The sequence below is a fragment of the Branchiostoma floridae genome, chromosome 10 (assembly GCF_000003815.2).
Source record: "Branchiostoma floridae strain S238N-H82 chromosome 10, Bfl_VNyyK, whole genome shotgun sequence".
NCBI classification, from domain to species: domain Eukaryota; kingdom Metazoa; phylum Chordata; class Leptocardii; order Amphioxiformes; family Branchiostomatidae; genus Branchiostoma; species Branchiostoma floridae.
Genome location: NC_049988.1, coordinates 17,971,753 through 17,983,809, shown reverse-complemented (window position 1 = coordinate 17,983,809; position 12,057 = coordinate 17,971,753). Strand labels below are relative to the sequence as shown.

At 45.5% G+C, this 12,057-nt stretch overlaps 1 protein-coding gene across 1 annotated transcript in view; it reads right to left on the bottom strand.

Moving 5' to 3' along the window:
- Positions 1-221: 221 nt before the first annotated feature.
- The window catches only part of LOC118425016 (mucin-2-like), a 13,539-nt gene continuing 1,703 nt past the window's right edge, over positions 222-12,057 (bottom strand). The window contains exons 2-6 of the mRNA XM_035833831.1: positions 7,909-11,984; positions 3,687-6,951; positions 1,391-1,530; positions 750-1,033; positions 222-354 (exon numbers count right to left, since the gene is read on the bottom strand). Coding sequence (XP_035689724.1) covers positions 222-354; positions 750-1,033; positions 1,391-1,530; positions 3,687-6,951; positions 7,909-11,984 — 7,898 coding nt within the window. The remainder of the gene's footprint in view (positions 355-749; positions 1,034-1,390; positions 1,531-3,686; positions 6,952-7,908; positions 11,985-12,057) is intronic.

The following is a 12,057-nucleotide window of genomic DNA, read 5'->3' as shown; positions in this document are numbered from 1 at the left end:
ACGTGGATACACTAGTTCCTACCATCTCTGTAGATGGTAGTGCTGTTGTGCCTTCAGAAAATGTTTGGGAGAAGGGTTCCTTTGTAGTTGTGATGTTGGATGCCATTTCCGATGTAGACACTGTCCCCTTTGTCTTTGTTGACGTAGGTATATTTGTCACTAGTGAAGACCTCACTGGCGTTGTGCCAAGTGTTGTATCTCTAGTAAATGGTGTAGCTGACCTAGACGTAGTTATGGTTGGACTTAGCGGAACAGTTTCTGTAGCGTCTAGCACCGTTGTCACAAATGTTGCATCGGTGGTTGTAACTGGCACCGATGTTCCCGACACTGGCGAGGAAGCAGTCGTTGTCACATCTGTCGTTGATATTTGTGTAAATGGTGTAAGCGTTGCATTGTTTGTTTTCAGTGCCGTAGAGCCTGTTTTCAGTGATGTAGGTACTGCTGAAGTTGTTTCTTCAGATATAGCTGGAGTTGCCCTCTTTGTAGCCCCAGTCGTTCCGGGGCCAGTCGTGGACGATTCCAACATGAGCTGCGTTGTAAGTATTTCTGTGACAGGTGATGCTACCAGTGGAGTTGTAACCACATTTGATGTTTCTGTCGACAAACTTAGTTTTGGTGCTGTCTTTCCAGTGGTTTGTATCTGCGTTGTAACTGGTGTCGGCACAGTTGTAGAAAGTTTTGTTGCACTAAAGGATGCATTTAGTGTCGTTTCCGAGACGCTAGTGGTTGCTATCACTGTAGAAACCAACGTGGCTGGTGCCTGTGTTGATAGGTCAGCACTGTCTGTTGTAGGCAAGCTTGTTGTCTCAGTTTTTGGTGCAGTCGGTGTCGATGCCATCGTTGTGGATTCTAGTGGTCTCACATCCGTAGTAGAGGGCACGAGTTTGGTTGAAGACAGCGTTCTGCCCGTTGTGGAAGGGAGCGTTGTAGCATTAGCAGTGGACACGTTACTGGCTTCTGTTGTTGTGTCTTCTACAGATGTTGTAGTAAAGACGGTGGTTGTAACAGGTGCTTTCGTTGCAGTCGTTACATTCTGTGTAGATAAAGTCAATTCCTGTGTTACTACATCTGTTGAGATCAAAGTGGCGGCATCAGGTGTTGTGATCGCGGAGGTCTCTGTCGCCGTGGGGCTTGATGTGACAGAGAGCGTTGTTATATTTGTCGTCCTTTCTGTTGTTTGGTCAGCCCTTGTTGCCGTAGTCGTAATATTCCCTACTGTAGATGTCACTGATCCTGTAGAAAGTAGCGTAGATGTTTCCGTAGCAGGGCTAACTGATGTTGCCGTTGCTATCGATGAGCCAGCCTCCGTTATCTTTGAAGTTAACGGCGTGGTTGAGGTCACTTCTTCTGTCGAGACAACCACGTCAGAAGTAGTCGATACGACAGAAACCTGCGGGTCTGTTGGTTTGGTTGTGAAGCTTTCAGTTGAAGTATCAGAGAAGAGCGTGCCCACCGTCACTGTCGAGTCGGCTAAAGTTTGTTCAGTCCTTTGAACCGAACTTAAGCCCGTTGGCTGCTGTGTCGTTTGCCCTGAAATTGCAGACATAGATCTGAATTACTTAATCAATTACTGTTCTGTTTATTTATTTAAATTTATTCGACCCTAGTTACGCTGAAGTATCTACAGAGGATTACTTACGTTTCTATCATTTATTAAAACAAAAGTTACAAAAAATGACCAATTTGTAAGAACGAAAGGATAGCCCCAGACATTGGTGTCGTTCCCAAACCAGAGCGTGTTGGCATTGTGTCCATATATCAAGTGGAATCAATTATGTTTTCAGCGGACATGGCACAGACTGGTACATGGTATAATTAATGGCAAAGTATTTCATTATTCATAACTCTAATAAGAATAGCACAAAGCAGGAACAATTTAAACAAAAATGATAATTGCGTGTTGCAATCCACAGTAAAACAAGATTGTTGTAAGACGTTATTCTACAGGTACCGTAAGTTATACATCGGCAAAATGATAGCATAACTTCTTTTGAAGCTCAATCATTTTGATCGCAATTTAAAAACATTGCTTGATGTCTTTCCAAAAATGGAGAGGATATACACTGCCTGAAAAACCAATCTTAAAAGATATCATACGCAAGAATCTACCAAAGAAGGATCAAGTATATAACTCGTAAGGACGTTAAAATGTAGTATAGGACAAATAACCAATATTTGAATCGAAGTCGATACCATCAACTTACCCTGCGACGTCCCTACAAGAACACTGACTACGGATGCTAGGACTGTTATCCGTAACATTGTCAACCACTGCGGTCCTTCTTAGTATCACTTAGACTCTCTGAAGACTATCTGTTTCGTTGTCAAGCCGAAAGTACATAGCTTCATGTTCAAGAAGTACTATTGCGTACCCTTGTCGTATCACTCCGATATAACTCACTTTTTGTCTACAAGACTGAATAGCCGCGTCTTGCTATAATTTACAGGAATGTCAGAAAAGAATAGAAGCGTAACTAGTGTATGTGACAGGTGCGCATGATGACGCACAGCTAAAGACAATGATAATGGCGTTTTCGTGCGCACTATTGTGATCATAATAAGTGGAAGTGACTAGAGGTTTTGGAACGTTAGTTTGTATTGAAAACAGAGGGTACCCTGGAATGAAACATGGCAATAAGACTGGCTGATGTTTGCTTTGAAGTTTATCTACTATGTTTTTTACTGTTATGTCATTATAAGAGTACATGAAAAAGTGTTTGTGTGTGATCATCCTTTATGGCCCCTGCTACTTTTTTTAGTTTAGTTTAACTGTTTAACCGTGGTGAGCTCAATGTGCAAGAATTGCTAATATAAATTTTATAAGCAAAACTTCTTGTCACTAGATGTGTGGGATACTAAAACTTTTCCCTAAAACGACTTCCAGGCAAAACCACAGAAGAAACAATGGCGTAATTGGAAATATTGTTTAGCACAAAGGAGATAAAAGGTAGGTTGACAAGGCGGAGTAATGAAGTATGGTCTGGCACGGCACGACTGCACGTAAGACCTGTCATCACCGAAATAGCCTTTATGCCCCACATGAATATTTTACATGTAACCTAAAACACAATGTCCTGCATTCTGTGCTTAGAATACTTAAAAGAAGAAAGCGTTGCAGCTGGCCACCTGGGCAAGATTGCCGGATGCAATATTTTAACATGCCGAAGGAAGAAGTAAAGACAATTTGTAAATTTCGCAATTTTATAAATCTGGGAACTAGCCCTTGCCGATTCAATGTGCTCTCCGGATGCAGACATTCTATTCTTACATTAATCTATCTCATTCTGCCTGAAGTTTACTGCGCCCTGCTGTTATATGGCTGTGTGAAGTTTTAGAAAAAAATGATTATGAGCCGGAAATGATGTCACTGCAGCGACCGCCATTTTGTTTTTAGCAGACGTCAAGACTAGCATCGGATTTTTGTCAGTATGTTTGCAGCCATGCAGAATTGTGTTAATGTGGACATTGTGTAGTACACGACATTAGAAAACTAGAAAAGCACCAGCCATCTGAAAGTAGTTTCCAAACATGACTGCGTAGTTGCGAAATTTGTTTAAATGCTTTAGGTAGTAGATGTAATTGCGCAAATTTGACTGACAACTTCGTATCTCAGAAATACAACATTTGTCAAACTCAAACATAAGCAATGCCCTGGAAACTGGACATAATGACCAAAATGAACTCACCTGCAGATGTAGAGGGCGACGTGCCAAGCGTCATTGTTGTTGTTGTCGGGGTTGCTCGCTGTGTAGTCTCCGCTGATGTAAGCGTGGATGTAGACGATGTAGTGGCTTCTCTACTCGTAAAAATGATTGTATTGTTTGGTGCTGCTGTTTGTTCTGTTGTCTCTATGGTAGATGTTTCTCTTGTGGCCGATGGTGTAGAGGTCTCTGTTTGGTCCGTGATTTCTAATGTGCTTTCAACAAGAGTTGTATACGCCGCTGGAGAGCCCGTAGCTGTAGCTGTAGTTGTTGTGGCATCAGGTGTTGAAGCACGTCTGGAAACCGGCGATGTGTCTGTTGCAGTTGAAACTATAGTTTCTTCGGTAAACGGCAGGGTCAAATGAATTGTGCCTGCTGTTGTTGGTGTCACAGTAAAGGCTGTAGCGGTTGGTACCGTTGTTTTCTCAGTAGAAGTAGGCGGTGTTGCAGTAGTTGTCACCACTGTCCCTCTAGAAGATAAAGTGCTTTCAGTTGTTGATGTCGTTGATACAAGTGTGACCGTGGTTTGCGGTGTCGATGAAGGTGCTATACTCCCTTCAGTAGTGACTCCTGTGTTAGTAACAACTGTACCTTCCTCCGTGGTTTGTGGTGTCGTCGGAGATGCTCTGGTCCCGTCGGTGGTAGTGACTGTAGCATCTGCCATTAAAGTTGCTTGAGCTGTTGAGGTCCCTTCGGTAGAGACTCCAGTACTCCTTTCTTCTGACGTTTGTGACGTTATTTGAGGCGTTCTGGTCTCATCTGTAGTGACTTCTGTTTGTGTGACATCTGTTCCTATTTCAGTTATTTGTGGAGTTGTTGGAGGTACTGCTGTCCCTTCCGTAAGGACTTCTGTACTTTTTACTATAGTCATTTCTTCAGTTGTCAGTGGTGTTACTTCAGTCCCTTTAGCAGAGATGGTAGCTGTTGTCTGTGTCACTTGAGATGTGGTTGTCCCCTCAAAAACGATCCCTGTTGTTGCCTCAACGGATCTTCCCGCAGCAGTCTGTACTGTTGTTGGAGGTGTTGTGATTCCTGTTACTGTTACAACAGTGCTTTCGTCAGTTGTTTGTGGTGTTGTTGAAGGTGTCATGGTCTCTTCCGTAGTGAGTCCTGTGATTGGTACAACGGTTCTGTCATCGGTAGTTTTTGGAGGTGTTGTGGTTCTTGCAGAAGTTAAGTCTGTGCTGGTCACTGCGGTCATTTTCTCGGTAGTTTTTGGTGTTGTGGTCACGTCTGTAGTGATTTCTGTTATTGTTACAACGGTTCTGTCATCCGTAGTTTGTGGTGTAGCTGGAGGTGTTGTGGTCCCCTCCGTGGTCTCCTCTGTACTAGTCCCAGCAGTTTTCTCGTCAGTTGTTTGTGACGTCATTAAAGTCTTTGTGGTCCCCTCAGTATTGAATTCTGTTATTGTTGTAAAGGTTCTTTCCTCAGTAGTTTCTGGTGTCGATGGAGGTGCTGCAGTCCCCACAGAAGTTACGTACGTAGTAGACACTCCTGTTACTTCAGTTACCTCAGTACTTTGCAGTGGCACTAGAATACTTGTGGTTCCATCAGTTCTGAGGTCTGTACTCGTCACTACTGTGCTTTCCTCAGTTGTATGTGGTGTTACTGAAGGTGCTGTGGCCTCCTCAGTAGTAATTCCTGTGATCTTTATTTCCTCAGTTGTTTGCGGTGTTTGGGGGGCTGTTGTGGTCTCTTCAGTTGTACTCGTCACCGATGTTCTCTCATCAGTTTTCTGTGGCGTTACTGAAGGTGCTGTGGCCTTTTCAGTAGTAATTCCTGTAATTGTTATTTCCTCAGTTGTTTGTTGTGTTGCTTGAGGTTTTGTAGTCCTTTCAGTAGTGACACCTGTCTTCGTCACAACCGTTCTTGGCTCAGCTGTTTGTGGTGCCATTGAAGGAGATGTGACCCCCTCCGTAGTAATTCCTGTAGTGATTGCTGTTATTGTTGTTTCCTCAGGTGTTTTGGGATATGTTTTTGTCCCTTTAGTAGTGATATCTGTACTCGTCACTACTGTTCTTTCTTCAGTTGTCTGTGGTATTGCTGAAGATGCTGTGGCCTCCTCAGTAGTAACCCCCGTTATCGTTCTTTTGTCATTTGTTTGTCCTGTTCCTAGGGGTATTGTGGTCCCTTCAGTAGTGACACCTGTCTTCGTCACAACCGTTCTTGGCTCAGTTGTTTGTGGTGCCATTGAAGGAGATGTGACCCCCTCCGTAGTAAGTCCTGTTACTGTTCTTTCCTCAGTTGTTTGCGATGTTGTGGTCCCTTCAGTAGTGAGGTTTGTACTGGTGACTAATGTTCTCTCATCAGTTGTCTGTGGCGTTGTTGGAGGTGTTGTTGTCTCTTCTTCAGTGACTCCTGTCATTGTTACAACGGTTCTTTCCTCGGTTGTCTGTGGCGTTGTTGGAGGTGTTATTGTCTTTTCTTCAGTGACTCCTGTCACTGTTACAACGGTTCTTTCCTCAGTTGTCTGTGGTGTTGTTGGAGGCGGTGTTGTCTCTTCTTCAGTGATCTCTGTCATTGTTACAAAGGTTCTTACCTCAGTTGTCGGTGGTGTTGTAGGAGGTGTTGTTGTCTCTTCTTCAGTGACTCTTGTCATTGTTACAACGGTTCTTTCATCAGTTGTCTGTGGTGTTGTTGGCGGTGTTGTCTCTTCTTCAGTGACTCCTGTCATTGTTACAACGGTTCTTTCCTCGGTTGTCTGTGGTGTTGTTGGAGGTGTTGTTGTCTCTTCTTCAGTGACTCCTGTCATTGTTACAACGGTTCTTTCCTCGGTTGTCGGCGATGGTGTTGTCTCTTCTTCAGCGACTCCTTTCATTGTTACAACGGTTCTTTCCTCGGTTGTCTGTGGCGTTGTTGGCGGTGTTGTTGTCTCTTCTTCAGTCACTCTTGTCATTGTTACAGCGGTTCTTTCCTCAGTTGTCGGTGGCGTTGTTGGCGGTGTTGTTGTCTCTTCTTCAGTGACTTCTGTCATTGTTACAACGGTTCTTTCCTCGGTTGTCTGTGGCGTTGTTGGAGGTGTTGTTGTCTCTTCTTCAGTGGCTCCTGTCATTGTTACAACGGTTCTTTCCTCAGTTGTCTGTGGTGTTGTGGTCCCTTCAGTAGTGAGGTTTGTACTGGTGACTAATGTCCTTTCTTCAGTTGTCTGTGGTGTTGTTGGCGTTATTGTTGTCTCTTCTTCAGTGGCTCCTGTCATTGATACAACGGTTCTTTCCTCAGTTGTCTGTGGTGTTGTAGGAGGTGTTGTTGTCTCTTCTTCAGTGACTCCTGTCATTGTTACAACGGTTCTTTTCTCGGTTGTCTGTGGCGTTGTTGGCGGTGTTGTTGTCTCTTCTTCAGTGACTCCTGTCATTGTTACAACGGTTCTTTCCTCGGTTGTCTGTGGCGTTGTTGGCGGTGTTGTTGTATCTTCTTCAGTGACTCCTGTCATTGTTACGACGGTTCTTTCCTCGGTTGTATGTTGTGTTATTGGTGGTGGTGTTGTTGTCTCTTCTTCAGTGACTCCTGTCATTGATACAACGGTTCTTTCCTCGGTTGTCTGTGGTGCTGTAGGAGGTGTTGTTGTCTCTTCTTCAGTGATCCCTGTCATTGTTACAACGGTTCTTTTCTCAGTTGTCTGTGGTGTTGTTGTCGGTGTTGTTCGTGAAGTCACTGAAGGTGTTGTGATGTCTTCGGTTATAGTTACAACGGTTCTTTCCTCTGTAGTTTCTGCTGTCGCTGGAATCGTTGCGGTTCCTTCAGACGTTGCGGCTGTACTCGTCACTGTCGTACTTCTCTCTGTAGTTTGCGGTGTTTCTGGAGGTGCTGTGAGCTCATCAGTTGTGAGCCCTGTTGCTGTTACAAGGGTTCTTTCCTCAGTACTTTGAGCTGTCACTGGAAGCGCAGTGGTTCTTTCAGCAGTAACATCTGTACTCATCACAACTGTTTGATTCTCAGTTGTCTGCGGTGTCATTAAAGGTGCTGTGGTCCTCTCAGTAGTAATGCCTGTACTCGTTACTACAGTTCTTTCTTCAGTCGAAGACGCTGTCACTCCCTCAGTAGAGATTGCTGTACTTGTTACTATACTTTCTTTAGTAGTCTGCGGTGTCTTTGAAGGTGATGCGGTCACCTCCGTAGTGATCCCTGATATCGTTCTTTCCTCAGTAGTTTGCGGAGTTTCTGTAGGCTTCGAGGTCCCCTCCATGGTGATTTCTGTCATTGTTACAACGGTTATATCCTCCGTAGTTTCTGGTGTTGCTAAAGGTGTTGTGGTCCCCTCAGTAGTACGATCTGTTCCGATCATTGTAGTTATTTCATCAGTAGTTGGAGTTGTCGCTTGTGGCGTTGTAGTCTCCTCAGCGGTAAGGTCTATACTCGTCACTACAGTTCTTTGCTCAGTAGCTTCTGTTGTCACTGGAGATATTTTGGTCCCCGCGGAAGTTAGGTAAGTAGTAGGTACTACTGTTAGTTCTACAGTACTTTGCGGTGTCGCCTTTGGAGGTGTGGTCCCATCAGTTGTGATATCTGTACTCGTCACTACTGTGATTTCCTCAGTTGTCTGTGGTGTTGATGTAGATGCTGTGGCCTCCTCAGTAGTGATCCCTGTAATTGTTCTTTCCCCAGTTGTTTGTCCTGTTGCTGGGGGCTTTGTAGTCCCTTCAGTAGTGACACCTGTCTTCGTCACAACCGTTATTGGCTCAGTTGTTTGCGGTGCCATTGGTGTGGTCCCCTCCGTAGTGATTCCTGTTACTGTTACAATGGTGCTTTCCCCAGTAGTTTGACGTGTCACTGGAGGTGTCGTGCTAACTATTGAACTGACTTCTGTAGTTTCCACCACTGTTCTTTCATCAACTGTTTGTGTTGTTGGAGGCAGTGTGGTCTCATCCGTTATTGTTACAACAGTTCTTTCTTCAGTTGTCTGTGGTGTTTGGGGCAGTGTGGTCTCATCCGTTATTGTTACAACAGTTCTTTCTTCAGTTGTTTGTGTTGTTGGAGACAGTGTGGTCTCATCCGTTATTGTTACAACAGTTCTTTCTTCAGTTGTCGGTGTTGTTGGAGGCAGTGTGGTCTCATCCGTTATTGTTACAACAGTTCTTTCTTCAGTTGTCGGTGTTGTTGGAGGCAGTGTGGTCTCATCCGTTATTGTTACAACAGTTCTTTCTTCAGTTGTTTGTGGTGTTGCTGACGATGCTGTTGCCGCATCAGTAGAGAGGTCTGTATTTGTTACAGTTCTTTCTTCAGTTGTTATTGGTGTCTCCGGAGGCGTTGTGGTCCTGTCAGAAGTACTCATGAGTGATGTCCTAACCTGAGCTGTTTGCTGTGTCATTGAGGGTGTTGTGATCCCCTCCGTAATGATCCCCGTCCTTTCCTCAGTAGATTGTAGCGTTGCAGGAGGTGTAGTAGTGACGTAAGCAGTCGATATGGCAGTTTCGTCAACAGTTGTTTGCTGTGCTGCTACACCGGTTGTGGTTCCCTCAGATTCGGCCCCTTTTGTGGTCCCTTCTGTAGTGAGACGTGTGCTTGTCTCTGCGGTTCTTTCTTCAGTACTTTTCAGTGTCATTGCAGGTGTTGTGCTTACCTCCGTAGTGACTGCTGTTCCTGTTCTTTCTTCAGTTGTCTTTGTCGTCGCTGGGGGTGTTGTGGTTTCTTCCGTAGTGATCCCTGTTATTGTTACAACGGTTCTTGCTTCAGTCGTTGTTGGAGGTGGTGTTTTATCTTCAGTAATTAAGTCTCCACTCGTTGCTACTGTTCTTTCCGAAGTGATTTGAGGTGTCGTTGAAGGTGTTGTTATCTGTTTGGTACTGATACCCGTAGCTGTTATAAGAGTAATTTCCTCAGTAGTCTGTGGTGTTGTAGTGTCTACCGTTCGATCTCTAGTTGTTTGTTGTGTTAGTGGAGGATTTGTGGTCCCTTCCGTAGTGGTCTCTTCACTTGTAACTACCGCGGCGGTTCTTACCTCTGTCGTTTGTGATGTCTCCGAAGATGTCGTTGCTAATGTTGTTGTAGGGGTTGTTGTCCCTCCAGAAGTAACGTCTGTGCTAGATACAATGGTAACTTCTTCAGTTGTCTCCAATGATTTTGGAGGGGCGGTTGGTCTTTTGGAAGTAATCTCTGTGCTCGTTACAACGTTTCTTTCTTCAGTCGTTTTCAGTGTTCTTGGGGGCGTTGTTGTTCGTTCAGAAGTAATTTCTGTGCTAGTTATAACAGTTCCTTTGGCAGTTGTTTCTGGTGTTGTTGGAGGCGTTGTTCCTTCGGACGTAATTTCTGTGCTTGTTACAACGGTTCTTTCTTCAGTCGTCCCTGGTGTTGTTGGAGGCGCTGTTGTTCCGTCGGAGGTGACATCTGTGAAAGTTACAACGGTTCTCTCTTCAGTCGTTCCCGGTGTTGTTGGAGGTGTTGTTGTTCCCTCGGAGGTGACATCTGTGAAAGTTACAACGGTTCTCTCTTCAGTCGTTCCCGGTGTTGTTGGAGGTGCTGTTGTTCCCTCGGAGGTGACATCTGTGAAAGTTACAACGGTTCTCTCTTCAGTCGTCCCCGCTGTTGTTGGAGGCGCTGTTGTTCTCTCGGATATGTCATCTGTGAAAGTTACAACGGTTCTCTCTTCAGTCGTTCCCGGTGTTGTTAGAGGTGTTGTTGTTCCCTCGGAGGTGACATCTGTGAAAGTTACAACGGTTCTTTCTTCAGTCGTCCCCGGTGTTGTTGGAGGTGCTGTTGTTCCCTCGGAGCTGACATCTGTGAAAGTTACAACGGTTCTTTCTTCAGTCGTCCCCGGTGTTGTTGGAGGTGCTGTTGTTTCGTCGGAGGTGACATCTGTGAAAGTTACAACGGTTCTTTCTTCAGTCGTCCCCGATGTTGTTGGAGGTGCTGTTGTTCCCTCGGAGGTGACATCTGTGAAAGTTACAACGGTTCTTTCTTCAGTCGTCCCCGGTGTTGTTGGAGGTGCTGTTGTTTCCTCGGAGGTGACATCTGTGAAAGTTACAACGGTTCTCTCTTCAGTCGTCCGCGATGTTGTTGGAGGTGCTGTTGTTCCCTCGGAGGTGACATCTGTGAAAGTTACAACGGTTCTCTCTTCAGTCGTCCCCGATGTTGTTGGAGGTGTTGTTGTTCCCTCGGAGGTGACATCTGTGAAAGTTACAACGGTTCTTTCTTCAGTCGTTCCCGGTGTTGTTGGAGGTGCTGTTGTTCCCTCGGAGGTGACATCTGTGAAAGTTACAACGGTTCTCTCTTCAGTCGTCCCTGGTGTTGTTGGAGGTGCTGTTGTTCCCTCGGAGGTGACATCTGTGAAAGTTACAACGGTTCTCTCTTCAGTCGTCCCCGATGTTGTTGGAGGTGCTGTTGTTCCGTCGGAGGTGACATCTGTGAAAGTTACAACGGTTCTCTCTTCAGTCGTCCCCGATGTTGTTGGAGGTGCTGTTGTTCCGTCGGAGGTGACATCTGTGAAAGTTACAACTGTTGTTTTTTCAGTCGTCCCTGGTGTTGTTGGAGGTGCTGTTGTCCCGTCAGATGTGACATCTGTGAAAGTTACAACGGTTCTTTCTTCAGTCGTCCCCGGTGTTGTTGGAGGTGCTGTTGTTCCCTCGGAGGTGACATCTGTGAAAGTTACAACGGTTCTCTCTTCAGTCGTCCCCGATGTTGTTGGATGGGCTGTTGTCCCGTCAGATGTGACATCTGTGAAAGTTACAACGGTTCTTTCTTCAGTCGTACCCGGTGTTGTTGGAGGTGCTGTAACTGTTGTCCCGTCAGAAGTAATTTCTGTGCTAGTTACAACGGTTCTCTCTTCAGTCGTCCCCGGTGTTGTTGGATGGGCTGTTGTCCCGTCAGATGTGACATCTGTGAAAGTTACAACGGTTCTTTCTTCAGTCGTCCCTGGTGTTGTTGGAGGTGCTGTTGTTCCCTCGGAGGTGACATCTGTGAAAGTTACAACGGTTCTCTCTTCAGTCGTCCCCGATGTTGTTGGATGGGCTGTTGTCCCGTCAGATGTGACATCTGTGAAAGTTACAACGGTTCTTTCTTCAGTCGTACCCGGTGTTGTTGGAGGTGCTGTAACTGTTGTCCCGTCAGAAGTAATTTCTGTGCTAGTTACAACGGTTCTCTCTTCAGTCGTCCCCGGTGTTGTTGGATGGGCTGTTGTCCCGTCAGATGTGACATCTGTGAAAGTTACAACGGTTCTTTCTTCAGTCGTCCCTGGTGTTGTTGGAGGTGCTGTTGTTCCCTCGGAGGTGACATCTGTGAAAGTTACAACGGTTCTTTCTTCAGTCGTCCCCGGTGTTGTTGGAGGTGCTGTTGTTCCGTCGGAGGTGACATCTGTGAAAGTTACAACGGTTTTTTCTTCAGTCGTCCCCGATGTTGTTGGAGGTGCTGTTGTTTCGTCGGAGGT